At 32.9% G+C, this 26,644-nt stretch overlaps 1 protein-coding gene across 1 annotated transcript in view; it reads left to right on the top strand.

Moving 5' to 3' along the window:
* The window catches only part of LOC107155109 (triadin-like), a 115,556-nt gene that overhangs the window by 78,998 nt on the left and 9,914 nt on the right, over window positions 1–26,644 (top strand). Inside the window, exons 5-7 of the mRNA XM_015500900.2 lie at window positions 6,982–7,041; window positions 19,011–19,076; window positions 23,030–23,089. Coding sequence (XP_015356386.2) covers window positions 6,982–7,041; window positions 19,011–19,076; window positions 23,030–23,089 — 186 coding nt within the window. The remainder of the gene's footprint in view (window positions 1–6,981; window positions 7,042–19,010; window positions 19,077–23,029; window positions 23,090–26,644) is intronic.

Genomic DNA, 26,644 nt, shown 5'->3' with positions numbered 1-26,644 from the left:
AAACAGGATAGTTGCCTTGGTGACAAAGATTATCATTTTAACTTCTTCAGTTTGTTATTTAAAGTCTTGAATTGTTAATATTTTGCATTTATTAATAGTGTGTGATAGAGAAAAATGGCATGCTTTGAAGTGGTCATGTAAATCTTAGACAAAATTATCAAGTACTCAACTATACATTTGTTATGATTTTAGCTAAGATAAAACTACTTATCACAAGGAAAATTACATGAATATAACAAAATATCTCAGAGAGACCTAGCTACAAATTAAGCTCATTCTTATTTAGCACACTCTATCATTTGTTGTTGCTACCATCAGCCTTCTCCTGGGAGTCCCTGGCCTCTTTTCCCAAGTGCCAAGTGGAGGTCAAGCAGTCAAGCTCAGAGAGTCTTGGAAAAATGTATAGGCTTAATGATTATCCTTAGCACTGTGATAGACATAGAGATTAGAATTAAACAACTCAAAAGTAAGAAAGTTAACCCAACCAATAAAGTGAATCTTCACTTCAAATTTGGAGACGATTTAGAGATTTGATCACTGATTATTTCTTTGTGGGTTTCTTCAGGACAACCAGAAAATTTCCCATTACACCTGAAAATTCCAACTTGGGCTACCAAGAGGTTCACTAAAATCTATACTTGTCTTTTTGGATGTGCAGTATAAATGCATTTCCTAAAAGCCCAGATTTTATTATTACCACCTATAAAATACCATAAATATATAAGCAAATATTATTAGGCAAAAAAATATAGAAATCATTGTACCCCCTCCCCCATTCATTAATAGGAAGTGCCAGAGAAATGGAATAGTACCAATCCCAGAGAACAAAGGGAAGGGAAGTTTTTGTCCCCGTCCTTTAAGCTAGGTGAAGTAGCACATTCTATTTTTAAATCTTTCCTCCAATTTGTTTCTGTTGAAATGAATATGATATTTGATAGCCAATGTTTTTTATTAGTATAGTATACTTAATTATAATTTGCTTATTTTTATACAAACATCAGAGAATAAATTTTGAAATAGGTGAAATATTTAAAAATAAGCTTATTTCCCTTCATTCATCATTCAGCTTTTTAGTGTTCCAGGAAAACAATATTAAAAATTTTATACAGTATTAAAATTTATTAACCAGTGTTGGATTTTATAAATACCTTACAGATATGTCATTTGATTGCCATAAGAAGTAAAATCATGAAACTTTTCTGAGTATTTGAAATAGAAAGTAAAAATGTAGCATTTTACTCTTCTCAAAAATTTCAACTATAGTCATTTTACTAAATTGAGAGTTGGGTCAAACAAACAAACAGGTAAGATATAGTGTACCACTGCCCTCTATAATATGCATGAGTAAACTTTTTTCATGTTGTATTTCTTTATCAAGTGGTTCTTATATGCCAATCAATCTGTTAGGCATTGAAACTTTAAAAGTGAAATAAAATATACATAAATCTTGTCATCATCAAATTTAGCATTTACTGAGAAAGAGAGACAAGGGATAATAATAATGATAATAATCAATATTCAGGTGATGTTTACTTGATGCCAGGTGCTGCTCTACAGCCTTTACTCTTTAACTTATTTTGATTCTCATGTAAACTTATGAGGTATAGACTATTATTAACCTCACTTTACAGAAGAGGTAAGAAATAAAATTCACACAGCTATTAATATGGGAATCAGATTTGAATTTGGGCAGATTGACTCCATCATCTATTCAGCACTAAACTGTATTTTAATGAATGTCAGAAATGAAGATATTTTCTATAGATCTTCTAATTGATCATCTGTCTACATTTCCCTATCAAAATGCATGATGTTTTAATTATGTCAGAGCATATAGATTTATGACCTTTTCCTATGATGACTATTAAAATAATCAAAGATTATTACAATCCAGAAATATTAAACCATAAAAATATAATTAATTCATATTTATTCTTGGATCCATAATAAATTATTACATCTACTCCTGTTTCCTAGCAAATCACAGCTTTGACACATCATTTGACATTGTGCTTTGATAGGGAGTATATCATTACTTCTATTGAATAATAAAGCATAAAAATTAAACTTTAAATTATTTGTGTTCTCTAAATAAAGGAAAGTTGGAAATGCATTTAAAATTTAGCAAAAATGTTTTCTGGTGACTTCAAAAGTTTTTGCTGTAGAATGAGAGATGAATAACCAAAAATATCTAAGAGGAAAGAGGGACTCTTTACAATTTATCTTCACTTGTACCTCCCTATATGTAGCCAGAAAAGTTTCAGTGGAAAATTAAGAGTAGTAAAGGAAACAGAAAAATATAACCCATCACTGTGGAATTAACTTGCCCTTCTCTTAAATCCTCCATGCCTGTGATACCATTTATTACACTATAAAACATCAGTGGATGGTTTTCTTAGGCAAGGCTACCCAGGACTCAGTAGTTAGCTCTTTCACTGCCTCTTAATGTTTTATAATTGTCACTATTTTTAATGTTATTTTTCACTTCTTCATTTCTCAAAAGTGACATTAAAACTCATCCTTTGAGAACCTATGGGCAGTCTTACAACTGTATTGAAATAGTTTGACCTTTATACTTTCTAAGTAACAAAATCTTTAGGATTGTTTGGTTTCAAAAATCATTTAATTTTAGCTAGATCTAGTGAGATTTATCACCTTTTCAGAAGCATTTGACTTTCACCTATTCCAAAGCACATATATTGGGGGTAAATAATGGCTGTCTTGATCTTCTTCCTATCCTTTGTATTCAGATTTGGTTTAGGTTTAAGTAAACTATACCTTAGAATGTCATATGTTGTGTACAGTTTTACACCATTGCATATAATTATGACATTACACAAAGTAAAGGCATTCATCTGTCTAAATAAAATATTAAATAACTAAAATAACTAAATACTGGAGTTAAAATAGTATTGGAAATTTTATTTTTCTTTGAAGTTTTTGAAAACTGTAAGATAATAAATTCCTACCTTTAGTGACTTAAATTTTTAAATTTAATTTTCAAATCTTATAACAAATGGTGCTTGGCTGGAAAGAGCAATTGAAGGTAACATATCAGGCATCATCTGGATATGAGAAAATATCTTTCTGAAGTCTAAATTGGTAGCATGCTCTTACTCAATTGGACAGGAGCCTAAATGGTCATCATTTCCTGGCTCAAGTGTAAGGAGACAGAATTGGCACACTATGTATAGGTTTCATGGGATCCTCTGACATCTGATAGCCACAGGCTATGATGGAATTCAATCTCCAAAGAAAATGCAATGTAGCAATAAAACACATAGGGAGATGTTGATTTCTTTTTAAGTTTAAATCATGAGATAAATTTGTCCTCTATAAACAGAGGAATATAGATGCATATATGCCTTCACTAGTTTATCTCTGGTTTATATAGAGTCGCCTTTACAGATACATTAATGGTTCTACCATGAATTTTAATTGATGATATTTCTGAAAAAAACAAACAAACAGAAGAACCCTGACCATGTAAGTCATTATTGCTTCTGTTTGATGTGAGATACTCCCACGTAAGAGAAAGCTGGTGAACCTACCCAGAACAGCGGTTGTCTTCATCTGTGTATGGCTGAAGTATTAGAATGAGAAAAATTAATTGGGAATTTATCTTGGATCTTGGTTTGAGTTGTAAAACTGGACTGTAGACACAACATTTATCATAAAGTAAAAAATAATTGCTCTGAAATATGGCCATTTTTCATACTTATTTTCTTTTAGTTCTGTTTTTGATAAAGTAAAATACAAAGTGCAGCTTCCTGCAAGTATTTATCTACCACTTATACTTACCTCCCTTCATATCTTAAATATGGTGTAGGAAATTCATTTACCCTCCCAGCCCACCCACCACTCACTTTTCCTTTTTCCTGAGTGGTGTTCTTTCTCCTGATTTTTTTCAAGATTTATATTTATTTTTCCCCTCTGGTATAAACCCGTGCTCATTTCTATTCTGGTTTCTACTTAGCACTTTTTCCTTTTAATTACATCTGCTATAAACACAGAACTAACGGGAGCCAAAATAGTTTCTGGTACTGCTTCTCTCATCTGTTTTCTGATGCAGAGTCTTCTACCTGCCTTTCAGGGAATCCTGCTGTGAACCAGCCTATACTATCTACCCTCACAACCCCTCCCTCTGCCCAGTGATTTTTTTCCAAAACTATGTTAGGCTAAGATGCTCTGATAGAATTATTCAGAGAAAATTGCTTTTAGCACCAAATCCAGCAGAAGAATGTGACTCATGTCTGATTCTCCCATGGGAGTTCCAGAATTCCTTCTTGACTTCTATGATTAGATAGCAAGTATCCATGGAATACAGACATTCACACAAATGAATATCCCTACATCCAAGGGGATTGACAATTGAGAACTTGAAGGCTTCATATCACAAAGAAAATATTACTTCATTTAATTCTTTAATTTTGAAATTTTCATCTCATTTTTTTATCCCAGTTAATGCTTACTGGGAATATGAAATGTCACATGAAAAGTGACTCCCTTAGCATATCCAATGACTGTTCTAAATCTTTGACATCTTACTTGCTTTATGGGTCTGAGTTATATAAAACACCAATCTTTTGCATAATTTCTATTTGGATAGGAAGGAAGAAGAAGAAAGTTACTGATAGGGGAAAGTTCAAAATTGTTTTTTCAGTTCCTTTGAAGATGATTCAACACTGATTGACCTCATATTTTTAAGATGGTCCTTTGTTCCACTTAAGATTAGACTAGCACTGTCTAATGTACACATTATATAATGTGATTCATACATGCAATTTAAAATTTCCAATTAGCTACATTAAAAAATGGAGAGACAAATCATAGAATTAATTTAAATAATATTTAATCTAATCTATCAGAGCTCAAATAGAGAAGCACAAGTAGAAAGAGATCAGAGGGACTCATTTATATGTTAAAAAATTATTACCAGGTGTTTAGTTATGTAATTGTAGAAAATGGTCAACCAAGTCTGAACCCACAGGACAGGCAGCCAGAACAGGAAGATCATAGGCAAACTTGAACTCATGGGTATGGATCAAAGCTGTGATCCACATAGAGAATTCATCTTTTGTCCTGGGAAAACTCAGGCTTATTTTTAAGGCTTCTCAATGGAATCACACAACCCACCCAAATTATTCAGAATCACCTTCTTAAATTCATCTGATTGAGGATTTTTACTATATTTGCCAAATATCTTTAAGTAACTCCTAGATTAGTATCCCTTGGAAAACACATAGGAGCCTAGCCACACTGATACATCTATAAAATTACTACCATCAATATATCCAAAATAATATCATTTCAAAATGTAAGGAATGTAAAACTAACAATATGTTTTACTTGCTTTTTTTTAAAAAAAAAAACAAGTCTTCATAATCTAGTGTGTATTTTGCAGTTATAGTAAATATCCACTTGGACTAACCACATATCATGTGCTTAAGACTAACAGAAGTCTACCTGTCACTGCATTGACAATGTAGGTTTGGACAATGGCAAAGAGTTTATCTCTCTGATTATCATGTATTTTTAGAGGAGTGAGTCTCATCTAGGGTTTAGTTTGACTAGCAAGGGACATTTAACAACATATGAGGGTATTTTTCATTGTTCTGCCTGAAGGGTAGTGATGGGAGCCACTGCCATCTAATGCAGCTAGACATCCTAGAATGTACTCAGTAGCACTCCTCACCCTCAATTATTGACTCACCCAATCAGAAAAGACCATGGCACTAAACTGAGAAACCCTTCTATAGAGCAAAATTTGGAAATATTAGGGAATGAGAGAAAATTGTGAGAGAGGCAGGATGATGGAAGTTTCCAATGCTCTTTGGAATCTTTCCTTTCTTTACCTTGGAGAAAAATTTTCAGAAATGTGAATAAGCATCTCATCTTGTCCATATCTCTATGACCATATTCAAAGTCAGTGATGGGATGAGGGTGGGGGAATGACACTGAATAGTAGAGTGAATGATGCATGGAAAAAATGGAAGAAAAACTATTCAATGATAGTTATTTCCATAACAAATGAGTGGAAGTTCATAGGTGCCCTTTTCTGAGGATATTTAGGGTTTTCCTAAGGTTAGTCTTCATTTCATAGACTTCAGGAAAATTACAAAATGCAAATGAAAACTTACAAATGGAGAATTCAAATTGTGTACAGTAATTAGTACTGCCTCAGATCATCTGTGGAATGAAGTTGTGATAAATAAATAAGTAAACCTCTAGCATTTTTTCTAAGAAAAACCATGATATTTAAGATTAAGTCATTTTCAGAGGTAGTAACCATATTTGTAAACCCTAATCTCAAATTTACTTCTATCCAAATTAACTACAAATTCAGAATAAACTTCATTTGCTAAGATTTGGCAATGTATGTATATGGAAGCTAGCAGCAAATTGAATATATTTGTTAAAATCTGATATTTGGAAAAGATGTACAACTAACTTATTCAATGAAAAGTGTCATATCTGCTTGAAGTAATTATTGGGTAAATGCAATGCCAAATGCTGATTATAAACATAGCTTAGAGTCAATGCTTCTGAGATATATTTTCTATTAGATAGCTGTTACAGTTCATTTCACAAATTCTTAATTTAATGTGTAAAAACAAAATCTTCCTAAATCTAAATGACATTATTATTGAATATTCTTAATTTGTATTGAGAGTAATTGAAATAAAGTGTAATTATAGTTTGTGATCAATTTTGTCACTAAAAATGATGACAACATATCTGTCAATGCAAATTTTAAAGCTTTTTCAAATAACTGATTTTGAGATGATTCAAATTTTTCTTTATTGAAGTAAATAAGTGATTTTTGTAGCTATATTTTACAAACTCTTTTTTAAAATATATCAAAAAGTTTATTAGACACAAGAACGTATACTTTATGATGAAATGATGAAATTTAGGTATAACTATGTTTTAAATTTTATACTTAAAAAAAATTAAATTATAAATTCTGTTTTTCCCTAGAAATACACAAAGAAAAGACTGAAAAGCAGGATAAATCTGAAAAGAAAATTCAAACTAAAGGTAATTGTTCAATTTTATGTTTGTTCTTATTATTTCAGGATGTATATTTTGTGTATTCATATGGAAGAAAAACATTATTAATGTGGTTATTTTTTTTAAACATTGTTGGTATTACTTTAATAAGTACTTTTACTCTATTAATTTTGGGTGTAAATGTGTGAATAATATGTAACAATTGGAATTACAGTAACTTTAAAGTGTGTGACCATCTTTACATTATTTGCAGCTGGTTTTTCTTACTAAATGACAGCACAAATAAATTTTTTGACTTGAACAAACACTTTTCTTCTGTTAATAAGTTACTGTGAGTCAGAGCTCAATTTTTCTTTAACCTGAATTTCTCTGCCATGGGATGCCTTTACATTCTTTGGTGTAGAAATGCAGTCATTATGTTCCCTCACTGCAGAAGGCCACTTCCCTACAGCTTTCCTCCCTAGCTTCAAGACTCGATGGACAATGACTACAAGATGATTAATATCCCTTTTCACTGAACTGACTCCAGGAACTGAAATCTTGCAGTAGAAGCATTTTAATAATGGCCAGATTTACCTTACTAATCTGACACTTTTTTATGGGTTGTCTATGTCGTCATAAAACTTCACAAGAAGTTTTAGGAAGCAAGGACAATCAGAAGGTTGTGTTTCTAAGCATACTCAGGTTTTCCAAATACATGATTTTGGAAGAAAATTAAGAATTTCCTAATTACCATAGTTGTATGATCAAATAAAAAGTAAAAAAATTTCTCTGGGATAAAAATTAAATGTGGTTCAATATTTTTCATATGAAAACAGGCTAATGCAAAATCTGTAGTAAATACAATCACAGATTGTAAAATTTCAAATAAAGGAAGTTCTAGTTAACCTTAAATGATATTGGCATGTGTATCTATATTACAAGGTCATGTTGTTGTTGTTTTTAAGTATACTTCATGTACTTCCTTTTTGTGAGGAGCTCAAATCATTCTTTAGACATTATGCCTTTAATCCTAATGCTTGAGTTTGTTCCAGTTTGGTCAGCCAATCCTTACACAGTCAGCACACTGAAGCTCACTTGATTGAAATCTATTTATATTTGTACTTAGGGAACTAACATCTTCTTACTGTTTCCTTTCCTTTTTTGGTTCTTAATTCCTTTGGTCAGGGAAATTGGACACAGCTTTTGGGCACTGATTGACTAAGGGAGCCATGACTGAACTGGCTGTGTATTTTTTTCCATTTGCTGTAGGTTAAATAGAAACTCGACCAGTTCCACATGATTGGGGTCTCTGCAGGTTTATCTTGAAGAGTCTACTATTAATTTAATTGCAGTGCTGTTGGGATGGATGTGGTGATGCAGATGGTACCATTTGCATTTTGGACCTGGCTTTTAGAATCTTGCTAACAAAGCCTTTGAGCAGTGGGCTGTAAAGTGGGTTTGTTAAACTAGTGAGTCTTCCATAATTAAAATAGTGAATTTGGCTGAAGTTTAAAATAAATTTCTCAAAGACTGGGCTGGTGATTAGTTACCTGACTATATTTCTTGAGTAGACCAAATCCATTTTGTGAAAGTGAATATATTTTTCAAGCAAGAGAAAAATGGGACTTCAGCTTAGCAACATTGAATGGGTCATCAAAGATAGTTCATCATTTTATTTCTCCACAGTTTTTCTGTATTAATGTGAATCAAACATTTCGTTTTACTCCTCAGTTTCCTATCTAGAATCCAGGTAGATTAATACCCTCTCTGTAGACAAATTGTTCAGTGATGATGTAGTTTTATAACCATTGATACATGTAAACAAATACTGTATTCTGTATGCCATGTTTCATATTGGCTATGATTATATATGATGGATAGTTAGGAATGTAAATTGCTATTTAAGTATTTTGAACTCTTACAAGAAGGTAACAGTATAATTATTTGTAATGATTATAAACAAGACAACAAATATCAGCCTAAAAAGACTCTTTATGACTCTAAAGACTTTCAAAGACTCTAAGACTCTAAAGCTGGTGTGTTTTGTGCAGAAATAAATATTTTGATGCTAAAGGAACCTAGATAATACCCTGTTTTCGATTTTTTTTCCTTCTGGAGATTCCTATGGTCTCAGGGCTATGTAAATACTTAGAAAAGCTTTGGAAATCTATACCTGTTTGATTTATTCATCAATGGAAGTACAGAAAAACCAAAGAAAATATAACCTTAGAAAACAGATTTCCAAAATAATTCCATATAAATATATTAATTTATTTTAAATGTCAAAGAATTTATCAATTCCAATTCTTACTCTTTGTCACAGAAAATTTTATAGTCATCCACATTAAGTGATTTAAATGAATATCAGTCTTTTAATTATATTTTGTTCCTCTGTTAATTTTGTTTGATGCTGTTCATCAGGGAAGAATACAGCAATTTCATGGAGCTAAACAGTAAGCCTTTTAATTCATAACCTGGCAATGAGTATCTGTTATGGTGCTTAGCATAAGCCCTGGCATGTTAGTTAAGGTGACTTTCAAACTAATTTAACCTTGGGTTTTATAAAGAGTTAAGAATTTAGTTTGTAAATATATTCAGGATAATGTATGTACTTCTGACCTTGTATTAAAATCATATAGTAATACTGAGGAATATTAATTTGCTTAGAAGAAACTTACACCATACTGTAACTTTTCCTAGATTACCAAACATTATTTACCCAATTACTGCTCATATCTATATAGCCACTGCTGAGTAGGCAGATTGAGTTTGCCACAATTCCATAAGTTGTGGGAAGTGATCAGTGTGCTCCAGTCCTAGTGAACTTGAAAAAGTCTGATTTCATATCAGGGTTATGGTTTAAAACATAAGGTCTTATAGGTCAAAATAAACATGCAGAATTCACTTGTGTTTATAGCATAATATTTTATATATTCTTGTCTAACCTTTAAGATCTAATAAATGTCCAAATGGAGATAAAGAGGCAGTCTTGAGCCCATGAGTATTTCAGATGAATGGATGTCCATTGTGGATGTAGAGCTGTATTTTAAATGATGAGAAATGGTGACCAATCTTTTGTAGCCACCAACAGTCTGAGGATGCATCATTGTCATAAATTATTCTGCCTATAAGTTTCTTAAATGAAAAGTTACATACAGTCTTATGGTAAGGAAAGGCAGAGACTAGTGATGTTTGTCATACATTAATAAAAGGTCCCAGTCATGATTATTTTTTAAGAATTCCCCTGACCCACAATACATACCTAAACATGCTTGTACAATAAATAAACTAAGAGTGTGTTATATGATTTTTTGACAAAGTAGGATGATACTATTATTTTCTCCTACTTTAAGAAAGGTCTTGAATTAATCACTCTGGGTGATAATCCAAGTTTATTAATTTTTGTCTATGTGACCTTGGACAAACTGATTAATCTTCTTTAGTCTTTGTTTCCTCATAAGTAAAATGGGGATAATGGAATTATTGTAAGGATTATGTGGTGATTATGTAAAGCAAGTAGTCAATCCTTAAAATAATTCTTGGCTAATTATAAATAGTAACTATCAGCTAATTACCAAAGTCCTTCTTAATCATCTCTGATTAAAAAAATGACTGTCCCTTGCAAGTTTCTTATGTGCATTAATTCTTTCTCTACAGTATTTAATATCTATATGACAATAGGCTGGAGGAATTTAAGATGTGTCATCCCAAGATCTTCTGACATAACGTTAAACTACCTGTACTGCCATGCCACATTTGTGCTCCCTTTCTTAAAAGAGAGAGAGAGAGAGAGAGAGAGAGAGAGAGAGAGAGAGATATGAATATTTGCCATGAACCAAACACTATACTTTCTTATTTATAATCTAATATTTTACCTAATCTTCAAAAAATAATCAAATATGGTAGGTAAAATGCCATTTATAACTTAGAATACCGAAGTTTTCTTGTGCTCAGTGATTCTTTGTCTCATTTTTAATAAGTTGGGCAATCTAGTTTTAGCCATAGTTTTCTCTAACTTAAGAACATGTGGTTTTCTCACTATATGTCTAATGTCCCTTCTATTTTTGCTCTTTTGTGCCAGAATTTTCTAACTTTTATATTTTGAGTTTGTCTCTAAACCTGTGGTTAGGGTCTTGCTACATGCTTGTTGACCTCACTATTCTACTTGCATATCCACATGTCTACCAGTGCCCAGGCACCATATCTATTCTCTCCCCATTGGTTTGTGATCCATATGGCCTGGTGTTATCCAAATCTGATAGCTTGCCTGTATTGTAAGTACCAGCTAGTCAATAAGCTGTATATATCAATAAGACTCTTCTCTCAAAATTTTACATTTAATAAGACTGAGAAATATGATAGTACACTACTTATAATTGATGAAAATGCCAAATGGCTTGTTATAGATGTATTAGTTTCCTGAGGTTTCTGTAACAAATAATCACAAACTTGGTGTTCAAAAAAAAAAAAAAAGAAACAAACATAATATTTCCCCCTTTCATAGTAGCTGTAGAGGCCAGAAATTCAAAATCAGTTTTATTGACATAAAATAAAAGAGACAGTTGAGTTACATTTCCTTAGAGACTCTAGGAGAATATCTCTTTCTTACCTCTCACAGCCTATGGTGGCTACTGATATTCCTTGGATTTTGACTGCCTCACTCTGATTTCTGCCTCTGTGATCATACTGCTATCTTCCTTCTGACTTCAGTCTCCCCCTACCTCACTATAATAAGGATACATGTGATTACTTTTAGGCCCCAACTGGATAATGCAAGATAAGCTACCTACCTCAACTTTCTGGCAGTTATGAAAGATAAAGTTAGATGTTTATTTACATGCCTCATCTATGAAGCATTTGAGTTACAAGCCCAGCCTATGACTCTTTCTCTATAAAGTCCAATCCTGCTTGGACTCTTGTCCTGTGTTCTCTTCACTGTAATTTAGTCTACTCTCTTTACCACTTCTATCACCTCCACAACTGTCTCACAGTCTTTTTGACAATTGCTTTGTTACTGATTTCCTTGCATTAATCTCTCAAGCAAATGCTAATCATAACACTTTACTTGCTTAAATCCCATTGTTGGAGTCTCAGTGCCTAAGAGATTAATGTAACATGCTGTAGTCTGGCACCAGAGATCCTCCTCATACAATCTTTGACACCCTTACCTACAAATTTGTGGCTTTGTACCTATTATTGCATATCTAACCTGCTCTGCAACCTCTTCAGCAACTCCTCCAACATCTCCACCTCTGTCTGCATTCTGCCACTGGTACTCCAAGCCCAGCTAAAGCCTCCCATGTTGTAGGTAGGCTGAGCTGTTGGGCAGGCCTTAAGCAGATAATAGTGCTATCTTGAAACCCTGAGCCTTGTGTGCTCTGTTCTCTGGCCACCAGGCCCCTCCTGTGTAGTCATTTAGCAGGGTGCTTGTTCACTTCTTTGATTCTCATATGGAATTCCAATTCCTTTTAGCCGCTTCTGCTGTCCTTCACTGCAGGCATGTAGGCACTGTCTCCATGCTACTCTAATAACCCAGTTTTTATCTTTTTAAGCATTTTGACAACACATGAGTTATGGATACAGTGACCAACTCACTCAGTGAGGGCAAGGAATTAGTTTATCTCCAAACATGTTCTAGACCAGCTTTACTTCTGACATATGACTGCATTTCTTTATCCCAAAACAAGGAGATTCAAGCTGAATAATCTCTCAGGCTCTTACCAGCTATGAATTTGTATGCTTAAATTAAATTAAAAATCACTTTAACATCTAACAAAGTACCCAATACACTCAAAAAATAGTCAAATAATAAATGAATGGGATGAGTTATTGCTGCTATTTTGTTAAGCATTGCTTGATTTTTATAAAGATTTTTTTTACATTTATGTGCTTCATATATATACATATATAATGCTATATATGTACATAATATATAAACACATACGCATGCATAAAATTATTCAGCTATTAAAATGTCAAATTTATTTGGTCAGAGGCAATCACCAATTTGATAGTAAAACAAAAAACTATCTATAATGTACAATCTGAAACCAATCTCACAGAAACAAAATTGTGATAATACAACTTAAAGTAGTAAAATCTAATCTGGACAGTTAGGAAAATGCAAAAAAGAAAAAAAAAGAAAGAAACAAATGAAACACTCATGATCCAATTATCTGGAGTAAAAAAGGAATTTATTTTTAATTTTGCTCTGTTTTTTTCCTCCCTGCAGTTGCTTGTTTATTGTACATTGTCTTATTTCTCTTGCAATTGCAAATTTCACTGTTGGTTTCAGATAATATTAAAACTTCTATTTAAGTATTAAATACGTTAGTTTACTCACAGAGCAGAACAAACCGGAAAAGACAAGAAATTAGTAGTAAACATGACTAGAGGAAGCCTCCTGGTGGAAAGGAAACCTGCTGGGTACTCCGACCACAGGTGTGGGGTGCATCCACCTGGGGTATCAGGTGTTCAGATGAAGAAGTGACCTCAGGAATGAGGAGGCAGTTCACACAGCCAGCTGGCAGATGGTCAGCATCAGAGATGTGTTGGTAGGAAAGGGAGGTATTCTTAGAGGCAGACTAAAAGAAAAAGCTGGCCACAACAATTTTTTTAGCAATGCACATTAATTTATTCACAGAAATTACTTTGTGACAAACACCATACTAAGAATGGAAAATTCAATAACCAATAAAACCTAGTCCCATGAAAGTTCTGAAAAGGTCAATACAATTGTACCATTGTGTACTGAATACTTCCCAGAGAGGTCCTAGAGGCAGGGATGCTGTTGGAGGCCTCACTGCCTCAGTTGCTGAGTGTGTCTGACTGCAGTTTTCTGGTAGGGCCTTGGAAGAAATGAATGTTTAGGGGTTCAGGCATCAATTCTGGAGCTTACTAAAATGGAAGACATAAAAGCTTGGTCAGGGTCAGTCTTCAAGGAACTAAGTGGGAATTTGTTTTAAAGTGCTCAATGAAAGTCAAATGATTCATATTAGTTTCTTAGAGCTGTCACTAAAAAGTACCAAAAATTAGGTGGCTTAAAATAATAGAAAGTGTTGATATCACAGCTATAGAGCTTTGAAGTTCTGGGTCAAATTTTTCAGTGGGTTGGTTCCTTCTGAGAGCTGTGAGGGGGAATTATTTGCATGACTCTCTTTTAACTCCTTGTGTTTGTGGGCAATCTTTGGCTTCTACATAAATCATTCTAAATTCTGCTGTTGTCTTCAGAAGATGTGCTCCCTGTATGTCTGTCTTTTCAGATATTGTGTTCCCTCTATGTGTGTCTAACTCTCTGTGTGAATTTCCCCTTTTATTCAGACATCAGTCATATTGGATTAAGAAGTGACCTAATGATATTTTAATTTGATCACCTCTGTAAAGATGCTTCTACCAAGCATAAAGTCATATTCTGAGGTACTGGAGGTTAGGGCTGTAGCATATCTTTCTTTGGGGAACACAATTCAATTTATAAGACTTTCACACGCACAGAGTCAGAAACATTTTTTTCAGAGGGTGATTTAAAACAGTAATGCTGATTGACTGGCTTAGGACTCCTTAAGTTTCTGAGAAACAATTGCAGGATTGGAATCATAAGCTGACAAGGGATTTAACCGTTAGTGATTCTCAAAAGCCAAAAGAATAGGACATTAAAACATATCTGAATATCCTGAAGTCCTGTATAACAATGACCTCAAAGTCTTCAAATTAATTTAGGTATCTAGTATTATATAAACTTTTATTTTTTGTCTTTTTTCAGCTGACCTAATTTTATATATATGTATGTGTGTGTGTATATATATATATATGTTATATATATATACACACACACACACATACATATATATATATATATATATATATATATACACACACACACATACATATATATAAAATAGGTGCATATTATAAATACATGTATATATATATACATATAATTAAGTTTAATTTTATATATATACGTGTGTGTGTGTGTGTGTGTATATATATATATATATATATAAATTTTCTGGTAGTTAGTTATGAAAGAAAAAAACTGGAAAATAAAATTGGAATTGAAGATTCAGCATAAAGCTATGAAGCACTGCCTTCCTAGTAACTTTACACATATAAGAAAGTGATTACAGGTCTTACTATGGCTATGGAGCCCCCAGGTAAATCTCCATACAATTAAGTCAGACTTGAGAATAAAATTAAAGTTTTAGATTTTTAAAAATTCTGTTGTATGGTTTAAAACATATGTATCAAAAATCAGTAAATTCTAGTCCAGTTAACCATTCATGCTCCCCTGTATTTTCATAATAAAAAAAAGTCTTGGTCTGGCGTTGTGGCTCAGTGGTAGAGAGCTTGCCTAGCATGCACGAGGCACTTGGTTTGATTCTCAGCACCACATAAAGGTAAAATAAAGATATTGTGTCCACCTAAAACTTAAAAAATAAATATTAAAAAAAGGCTAATGCCTAATTGATTAGCTGATTTATTTCTGTTTGGATGGTAAAATTAGTCTTACTCAATGACCTGCTCTGGAGTCAGGTATAAGCTTCGGAATTTTGGTGGAATTTATTTGTTCCCCATCAATTGGAGAATGTAGTAGTCTACACAGATCAGTAGCTTAACAGTTTTAAAACCAAAATGTTTGATTTTTGAAGAACAGATAGACAATAACAAAGAACTCTGACAACTGCTCCCTGCTGTTTGGCTTCTGTGGAGTTTTTTACCCAGTAAAAACCTCAAGGTCAGAGGTACTGTGAGCTCTGATGCACTTGAGAAAAGACATAAGTCTGCTTGTCAGCTGCTGGGATCAAAAGCAAAAGCACACAGCATAGCTTGAAGAGAGCTGGAGAGAAGCCATGAGGGGAGGGTGAGAGACATACTTCAAAGTTGAGTTGAGCTGAATGTTCTGGTCAGGGAAAGGTCAGAGTCTGGACAAGCATAGGAACAGGAGAGCAATGCCAACTCCAATGCCAACATCAGGGCCATTCCAACTGGTGGATTCCATTTGTTTTTAATTATCAGCACACCGAAAGGACTTTTGTTTCTTATAAAGAAGATGACAAACAAATTAAGCTCTAGCAGGTGCAAAAAGCTTATTTTGTTCTGAGCTAAAACTGTCTTGGCTCAGATAGAACTTGCCAAGCTGGACTGGTGACAAGGAGATACTCTTTTCTTTTTCTTCCATGTGCAAACTCCTGGTTACAGGTCTTAAGCAAAAAGATGAACAAGCAAATGCAGTTGCTTCAGCAAATCATTTTTTTTAAAATTTTAGAATGATTATTAACACAGATACTGACTGTTGCATTGCTGTGGTGAGTCATTTCAAAACTTGGTATTTGAGCACAGTCTTGCCAAAGTTTGAAGTTTCCATCCAAGCAGCTTTAGTGGCTATCTGCCATTTTGAACAGCTCCCTAGAGCTCATGAGTCCAGCTGCTTCACTAAGCTGTATTATGGTGTTATTTTGAAGGGGGATAATGAAATTCCAGCATACAGTACTGTGTCTGTAAATCAAAACTTTGACTGGAGGAACCAGATTTTTCCCCTGGGTAACAGGAATGAGGAGTTAATATGCTAATTTGAGTCTGAATTCAGCCCCCTTGCTCTTTTGATTTTGTATTAATTCTCCCATTTATGCCTGTGCACACGTCAATCTGAAAATCCTTTAGTGGAATGGACAACCAGCTGTCTGAGGAAGGTGAGCCCCATCCTTTACAGAGGCAGAGCTGTAGATTAGGTGCTCCCTTGAGGCTCTTTCCAATCAGGGCTCTGAAAGAATGGCTTATCTCACACAAACTCGGTTCCCCCTAGAGAAACTTTAAAAGAGGCTTTGTTTTTGACAAGAATTTTTTTTTTTATTTTAGCTTAATTAATAGTGATCCACAGAAACCAAAATAAGCTACTTGTGGTCTATGTAAATGCTCATTTCCCCTTTTTATTTTGTGAGATAGTTATATTGAATTTATTAGCTCTGAAACACCTAAAATAACCATTTAAAAATTAAAAGAAAAATGTCTATATGTTCTGAGGTGTTTTCCCCCTTGCTGTTTCTTTCTGGGTTTTATTTGAGAAATTTTAATAAACTATAAAAAAATTCAAATCATTGGAAGCAAGCAGTGCCTAATTATATCTATACTACCACATGATGATCTATAAACAGAATTTCACTAGAAAAGGAAACTAGTTCTTCTTATATATTAGAGTCTCACTTACTCAAAAATACTATTGAGAATCCACTGTATGACAGACATTACAAGATGAATCAGTAATGACAAAGTAAAATAATGTGATGCAGACCTTAAATATTTCATCTACTGGGTAGTCAGGCATATGACTATAATTACAATGTGTTTTTTTTGTTGTTGTTGCTAAAATAGAATTACATATATTTGATAACTGATGTATAGAGTAAGTGTACATCAAAGAAATTTTACAGTGCAAGAGCCATTTGATCCAGGATTGAAAGATTGCATGAAACAGGGGAAGAAAAATGAAGAAATGTGGGTGTGGGAACTGGAGGTGGAAAGCACAAACAAGCAGAGATGAAAAGGCAGCACAAGGGCACATGGTGTGCTGTGGAGCTACAAGCGTTCTGTTATAACTGGAATGTAAAGTTCAAGGAGAAATTCCTGGTAGATGAGATTGGATTGGTAAGCAAATGTCAGATCCCTATAGCAATAAAATATTTTTATATTTGTTGTAACACCTACTCAGAGACAGATGCCAGGCTAAGCAATGAGGGGGACACTAATTTACACAACAGGTGAATGATATAATCAGACTTTGGTTGCAAGAGTCACTGTGAGATGGGATAAAATAAATCTCAAGATTCAAGAGACTAGTCAGGATATTGTAATAAAAGTTTCAATAATAGCATGGCCAAGAAAAACATCTTGTTTAATTTTCCTAAAGGGCCTCTTTCCCCTTTGTCTTTCCCACTCCCTGACAAACCTAATTTATTCTCCTTTTCACTCCTACCAGGGGACCTTCTCCAAACATGTAGATGAGATTAGGTCCTAATTTATACATTGATGTGCCATCCCGCCTGTTTCTTCATAGCAATTACACTAACTGCAATTAACTACCTTTGTAATTATTTGTTCAGCATCCATCAACCATTAGCTGGTTGACATCCCAATGACAGGGATGGTATTTATCTTGCTTAGCAGAGTTTTAGTTCATGGCAGGTGTGCTATCCTTATATTTGTGTAAATATGCAATTGGTAGGTAACATAATATTAAATAAAAGAAGTTGAATGAGAGAAATATGAAAAAGCTAAGATGGAAACAGCTTAGTTCATGAACAGAAGAGGAAAATAAAAGAGAGAGAGAGAGAGAGGAGAGAGAGAGAGAGAGAGAGAGAGAGAGAGAGAGAAAGAGAGAGAAATCTGAGTTGAATCCCATGCTTCTAGTTTGGATAATTAATACAAATTATGACTAAAGTGTGGGGTGAGATTATGACTTAAATTCAAATGATGTAATAATTAATTGGATTATAGCTCATTGGATTAAGTTTTGTTTTTTTAAAGATTTATTCACATTTTAATCTCATTCTAGTGTGTTTTCAAAAATTTTAATCTAGAATATTGCTGTAGATTAACACATATAAATTGGGTTGATTCTACTTAGTTTCAGGTTCAGAAGACTATTTCTCTCTATTTGTACTCAGATTTCTGGCATTTATTTAATATCAATACAAGAATTGTTATTCTTTTGGAGTTACAATGATTTTTTAATTTTCTAATCATGAAATTAAAGACTTGGAGAAGTTGAAGCATAGCTTATCTTTGCAGTGAGACCTACTTTTGGTACTGGTTTGTGGTTAGATGTGAAATAAAAATAGAAATAAAAAGCAAATCTATAATTATGTTGAAGCTTAAACCTCCAAATATATAAAATCCTCATGTCAGTTAAAGGAAAATCTCTAAAAGCAGCAGAAAAGTTTTTGACATCAAAACTGTCATGCAATTATCTTATCATTTATTCCTTGTATTTAAATAAAGTTTTATCTATTCCTTTCTAGTCACACACAGAGAAAAGGAAAAAGACAAAGAAAAAACAAAAGAAAAGGAAAAACCTGAAAAGAAAGGTATGCAGACATTCTTTTTTGCTGTTGTTAACATTAAACCTTTTTATTTTGAATTCCCTTTCTTACATTCAAATTTTAGCTGACCTTGCATTTCTTCTTTTTCAATTTATATTATGATTATTTCCTTGGAACAGATTCTGAAGGGATGAATTTCTGGATTGAAAGGGACTAAGTCCCTAATGCTCTTGAATTCACCATACCACTTGACGTTTCAGAAATGCCATGTCAAACCCCCCAACCCCAGCCAGCAGTTTTTAAGCTGCATTAGCCAGCAGTGAGAATATTTTCCCAGAAAATACTTATCAACTTTATAGATAAGACAGTAGATCCTATATTTTAATGATATTAATATATTTTTATTACTATTAGACTGTACTTTTTTGTTAGTTTTTATTTATTTATTTAGAATAGATAATCAGCACAACATGTCTGCTTGGCACATAAACTTGCTCTGTGAAAACCTTCCCTCACCCCTGCCATCCCACTTCCCATTCCATCCCACCCCAAGTTCTCACCATAAACTACGTGTGTGAGTTTAAACCTTTTACAGCTTTAGTACATAAAATGTGTAATTTATAACGTGATTATATAAATATATGGTATAATACTATAATAATAGTACTATAATATTTTACTAGTATATTATTAATAATATATATTATTGCTTCTCCCTGTTTCTATACAAAATCTGACATATCCTATGTTATGACTTTTAAAAATACATCCTAGAAATTTTTTCAGACCCATAAATAAATATTTGCCCTATTCTTTTTTAAAAACCCACATAGTATTTAAATGCCAATGTTGTCTTCCACCCTCTCTTAGGGCTGATTGCTACTAATAGGCTGAATAATTTAAATATAACTTTTAGTGATGTATATTTCCTTTTGTAAATGTTCACAATCATTGCCCACTTTTCCTAATGGTGTGATTTTGGCATATAGATCTCTTAGTTCATAACTTTTTTCAAATATGTTTCTGCTAGTTTTGCAGTCAATCTTAGGTTTTCTATCCATGAGAACATACATATTGAATGTATTAGTGTGTGTATTTAGATTGCTGGACTTTCATGCGACTAGATATGTTGATATTTTCTTGTGTTTTTTCTGCTTTTGAACCTTCATCAAAGATTAATTTGAGGGACAGGGGCTGTGGCTCAGTGGTAGTGCACTTGCTTGGCATTTGGTTTGATCCTCAGCACTGCATATAAATTAAAAAAAATAAAGGTCTAGCAACAACTAAAAAAAATAAAATAGATTAATTTGATAACTACTAATATTTTCCTTAGATTTAAAGAATGTTCCATATTTTACATTTGACTTGAATTCATTAAAATTCCATTCGAATGTGCAATATGAAGTAAGATTCTAATTTATTTTTGTTTTTGTTTTAAATAGGATCATGTCTAGGATATTTCAGCTCATTTATGTATCCACAGTATGCATATCCTGCTTAGTTTTCTTGTGTTGCGAACCATTCCATTTAGGTGGAATATGGGAGAATACTTATGACATTTAAATAATATCCATTGAAACATGCTTCAATATTACTTATTGTATGTGTATACTTGAATATTTGAATTCAATATTTATCCTTTTATTAATGTTTACTTAGTGATAATTTCCATCAATTTCAATATAGCCATCTTCTTTCTCTGTTCTCGAAACAGATGTCAATTTCTTATCTACTGGTGAGTTACACAGAATTATGAGCACCAGACTTTATGTACTCTGGCTAAATGAAATAAACTGGTATTTCTTATGTGTTTTTTTTCAACCTTCACAGTAGCTAAATTTTTTTGTTGTTGTTAAAATAATGAAGATTTTTGACATTTAAATTATAAATATTATATGAAATGTATCTAAATTGAAAATAAATAAAATGTTGTGTTGTATTCTTTTATTTATTGTATCCCTTTAAATGGATATTTGTGTTTCTGGTTTTTTTTTTTTTTTTTTGGTGCCAGGTATTGAACTCAGGGGCATTCAACCACTAAGCCACACCACAGCTCTAGTTTGTATTTTATTTAGAGACAGGGTCTCACTGAGTTGCTAAGTGCCTCGCCATTGGTGAGGCGGGCTTTGAACTTGGGATACTCCTACCTCAGCCTCCTGAGCCACTGGGATTACAGGTACTTGCCACCATGCCCACCTTGGTATTTGTGTTTTATGAGATATTCTAATGTAAACCTTGATCTTGCGTGGATTATACCCTGTGCATCCTATCATAGTGTTCCTTTTGCTAACATTGTCCACTCTGGTACCCATAACCCCAAATGTAGCCTAGGTGGCTATTGGGCACGCTGAATCCCTGGAGAAGGCCCCTGCTCTTTCAGGAGCTGTGTATTCTGTCAGGGTCACTTGGTTATCAACTGGACAGTGCTTTAAACTTTCTATAAGGCTAGCATGGTTTCTCTAAGATTTTGGGATAACTATTAATAGAGGGAATCTTAGTCTGTTTTCTGCTGCTATAAAATACACTACAGATTGGGCTGGGTATGGTGGTATAAGGTTGTAACCCCTGTAACTTTGGAGGCTAATGCAGAAGAATCAGAAGTTTGAGATCAGCCTAAGTAATTTAGCAAGGGCCTAATCAATTTAGTGATAACTTGTCTGAAAATAAAATAAAATAAAAAGGACTGGGATGTAATTCAGTGGTAAAGGTCTCCTGGGCTCAATTCAAATAAAAAGCTTGTGGTGAAGCCCTTCCTGATATATTATCACATTGTGGAAGGCAAGGAGAGAGTCAAGAAAGTCAAACTCTCTAACAACTCATTCTCGTAAGAACTCACTCACTCTAATGAGAACAGCTTAATCTGTTCCTGAGACTGGACCGCCCATGACCCAAACACCTCCTATTAAGCCCCACCTCCAAATGTTTTTTTTAAGTAAAGCTGATGTATATTACTGTTCTTATATAGATGGAGAAATGTTTGAGGCTTTAATTTGACTTCTTCCTTAAACCAGCTGTTTAATTAAATCTTGTATTTTGTCTCTTAATATTTTAGAATTTACCTAAGTCCTATTTTTATACTTCAGAAAACAGTGTATAAATTCTGAGAACTATATAATATTTAGAGCAAACAACAAAACACTCAGTTTAATATATTTGAACTATAAAAAATATGCTAAACATGCTATTGTACTTCTCAGATAACCTTTACTTAAACTATTGAGATACACAAGATTTCATCAGTGTATCTAAATAAAAAGCCAAGTTAAAACACATTTATATTGATTTGTTAATTAGCTAAATAAGTAAGGAGAAAATATCTCAGGTATCATGTGGAATAATGATCAATTAATATACTTTATCAATAATCCTTTTTTGAATTACTCTTCATACTACTGTTGGTTCTCAACTAAAGTTTTCCCCTCTAGGGAATATTTGGAAAACTTTTGTTGTCAAAATGACATTGGACTGGAGGGCATTTGGGAAGCAGGTACCAGAGAGGCTAAACATTTTTTTTTTTTTCAAAGCATAAGACAGTCTCCTACTGTGAGGAATTGTTCTTCCCAAATGTCAGTTGTGCCCCTGTTGAGAAAACACTGAGCTTAATCACATCTTTAGTCCTGATTTAAATACTTCTTGCTATTAATCCTAAATAGAGTTTTTATTCCTGACATGAGATACATTTTTCAACAAATCCCTATAAAATTGCTCCTTCTTTTTTTTTTTTTCCTTCCCTGAAAACTTTATCTTCTAGGAATAATGACTTAAAAAAGGAAGGGAGGATCTAGGTTTCAAAATGCTTTCTAAATCAATGTTAAGTTTTACATTGAATTCTATGAAGTTATTATTACACTTGTAACTTTTTTCCTGAATTAGATTCATCAATGTCATAAATCTTCAAAGCAGTCCATGATTTTGATGGTTACAAAACGAAGGACAAGGAAAAACTTGGTTTTGAAATCTATTAAAGTATATACTAATGTAAAATTTTTCTATTTAAGCAACTCACAAGGAAAAAACTGAGAAGAAAGAAAAGCCAGAGATAAAGGCAGGAGCAAAAGGTAAAATTTCCTTTATTATTTCCACAACTGACTACTTTTTACTTTAAAAGATTATATTTTAGGCAATAGAGAATCAGATGTTTGTTACCATTCAGAATTTCATTTGCATTTACATAAGAATGAACCTTATATTTAAAATTTACTATCTAAAGAATAATAAAAAACTGACTGTGATAAATGATCATCTTAAATAGGAGAGGAAAATGAAGAGCTTCATCATACTTGATTGGGAGAATTTTGTTCCATGACTTTTCCCCTTTGGTGTCATTCCCATCAAGATGTTACATGACATGGCCAACTGAATTTTGCAGGAGTAGGGAAGTTTGATCTGAAACAGGGAGATTATCCTGGATTATACAGGTGGGCTCAAAATGCTATTGCAAAGTATTCAGATGCAGAGAGATTTAGCAACAGAAGCAGAGATATTTGAAGTGTGAGGACTTGCCCTCCTTAGCCACATGGAAAACGTAAGAAATGTTCTTTCCCAGAGACTAAGAAACGACTCTGTTGATAGTTTGATTTTAGACTTGTGAACCAATTTTAGACTTGTGAACCATAAACAAGGAACCCAATTGAGCCATAGTGAGCCAACATTTTAAAATCATGTAAACTCGGGTATAATAAATGGGTATTGTTTTAAGCAACTGTTTGTGATAATTTGTTACTTTGGCAATAAGAAAATAACACCTGGTTTGTAGTTTTTGACAAGTATTACATCTTGTGATCGATTTCAGGAAATTCAAACTCAGAGTTTCATTTTTTTTATGCACATAACTTCATTATTATGTTAAGACTTTGAACACTAAAAGTATCTTGATAATATACCCCTACAAATCAATTAGAATATCGCTATAATATTATTATTTCCACAACTGAATACTGATTTTTTGAGTAAACTGATCTATTCTAAATTTAGTTACCAATTATTTTGTGTTAGAAAAATATAAATATGAACTGGAAGTTAAACCTTATCCCTTAAATTTAATTGTCTTCCTTGTATTTTAAAATAAAAGTTGTAATCAGTATATTTTAGAAATTATAATCTATTATGTTCAAGAATCTAATCATTTAGGAGAAAGAATCTATTTTCAACATTCAGTTTGTTAATTCAAAAATTTTAAATATTAGACCATTTAGGGGAAATATATTTTAAAATAATTATTTTCTATAAGCTAAGCTGATATTTTATTGAAGCTAAAATGTATGGGTTATAAAATGAGACTGCTTTTTAGAAAAGTAGCATGAATTTAGTCTCTATATTAAATTTATAGCTAAGTAAATACATTTTAATTTTATTTGGCTCTCTTCCACAGATGTGAGTGAAAATGAATTACATATATGTGTGTGTGTGTGTGTGTGTGTGTGTGTGAAATCTAAATGCTAGTAGAGATTTTAGTGATTTTCCAAATTAATTACTGAGCTTAATAGATGAAAAAATAATTAACCCCTAGAAAGACAAAACAATTTGGTCAGGTCATATTGCTAGTATATAATTGGATTAAGTCAGAAACCCAGGTGACCTACAGGTAAATCAAGTATTCTTTCCAAAGATAATTAAATAAATCTTTTCAATAAGTATGTGTTGAATGCTGTATTTGTTATTTATTGTTGTGTAAAACATGACCACAAATGTTGAGGCTGTGGGTCAATACCTGGGCATGGACTAGTTCAGTACTTTCCTTCACAATCTGTTCAAAACTAAAAACAAGTTATAAACCAGGGCTGAAGTATCATTTGAAAGTTCACTTGGACAAAGATCATTTCCAAGTTCATTTATAGGGCATTGGCAAATTCAGTTCTCATAGCTATTTGAATGAAGGCCTCAGCTTTTTGCTGCTTGTTGGCCAGAGGTACCCTTAATTCCTTGTTGCAGGAGTATGAGTGATATGATAGCGACTTCATTAGACCTAGCAAGAGAGAGAATCCGCATGAAGACATCACAATTTCATGTTGACTAATCATGCAAGTCTCATTCATCCACTTTGGCAGTGTACTATTGGTTAGCATATTTCTAGGTCAAATTGTATTCACAGGGAGCAGACTATGCAAGGGTACAAAAGGCAGGAATCTTTGGGCACCATCCTGAGTCAGCCTGCTACAAATGCTTTCAATTTACATACATTCTTCTGGAGAAGATAGATGCAAACTATAAAACACACACACACACACACACATACACACACATACACACATGCACACAAAAATTTATTTTCATTTTATATGTTTATGTTGTTTTAGGAACAGGAAACATAGGAAATGTTCTTTGTATGTATTGTGATATCTAGGAAAAGAGAATAGTATTTAATAGGTCTAAACTGTAGTATGTAACATTTAAATCAGACATAAATATAAACTTGAAAGTGAGTCTCCTTAGAAAGAGCTTTTATTCCCAGAGGCACTTTTATTGAACACAGTATTTCTAGCTCTGTTTCAACCACAGTCTGTCCAAGGACAGCAACTAAATAGCCCACCTCAGAACTTTCACAGTGGGTATTTCATTGTCTACCCTGGAACAGATGTAGGGTCCTGTATCAGAACTAGCCTACATCTGTAGTTCATTAAAAATTATAAAGAGGAAAGACGAAGAAGACAATGATGGAATGAGAAGGTGAATGAATGAGCCAAGTTTGAAACAGACTATTTTAACTGGCCTGGAAATAGCAGGTCTTAAGATGTCTGTGTTTGATGAAGTGGGGGAGGCTACTGCTGTTGTGACCATGTTCAGGAAGACTGTATTACTTTAGCTGGGTCTGTGTATATTTATATCTGCTCCCATATGTCTTAAGATATATTTTTGTATCATTTCCACAGGATAATATTTATAACTTTATGCCAGTTAGTGTTCTTAGGAAATTGATTAGACATTCTGGTTTTACTGCTATTTTTCCTGACTCATTTGGTTGTACCATCTTTACCAAATGGCTTTTGTTTCTTGGATTTCTCATATGTAGAATTAGTACAATGTAGCACCTCCTGTATATATTAAATTCTGGGTAAATTAAAAGGAAGTTTCAAAGAGCTCTAATAATGTAACACATGTATTTTCAATATTAGGAATTTATGTACTTATTTTGCAGTGTTCAATTTTTGTTGTTGTGTTATTGTTGTTCATTATCTTGCTTGTTTCCACAGCATTATTAGAGGAAGAGGCAGCTACAATGATGATTTATTTTAAATGCAGGAAAACTGAGGCATAGAGAAGTCAAGCAATTTGTAGTTACTTAATGAATGAGAGATGGAATTAGGTATTTTCTAACTCCAAAAATAGGTAGAAACATAGTATGTTTATTAGATAACATATTTCTCTACTTTGGCATGAGACAGACATTTTATTCTTATAAAATTATAAATGGGCAATGCTACTTGCAAAATTATATCAAATATGCAGATGTCATTCTTTTGATTAAACTATTTTGTTTTGTATTTGACAAATGTCATGAATTAATTATCTACCTAACTAAAATGAGGTTATTTAAATACAACATGGATACACACACACACACATGAATATATATATATATATATATATATATATATATATATATATATATATAT

This window comes from Marmota marmota, unplaced genomic scaffold (assembly GCF_001458135.2).
Source record: "Marmota marmota marmota unplaced genomic scaffold, marMar, whole genome shotgun sequence".
In the NCBI taxonomy this organism is placed as follows: Eukaryota; Metazoa; Chordata; class Mammalia; order Rodentia; family Sciuridae; genus Marmota; species Marmota marmota.
This window is presented reverse-complemented; position numbering and strand designations above follow the sequence as displayed.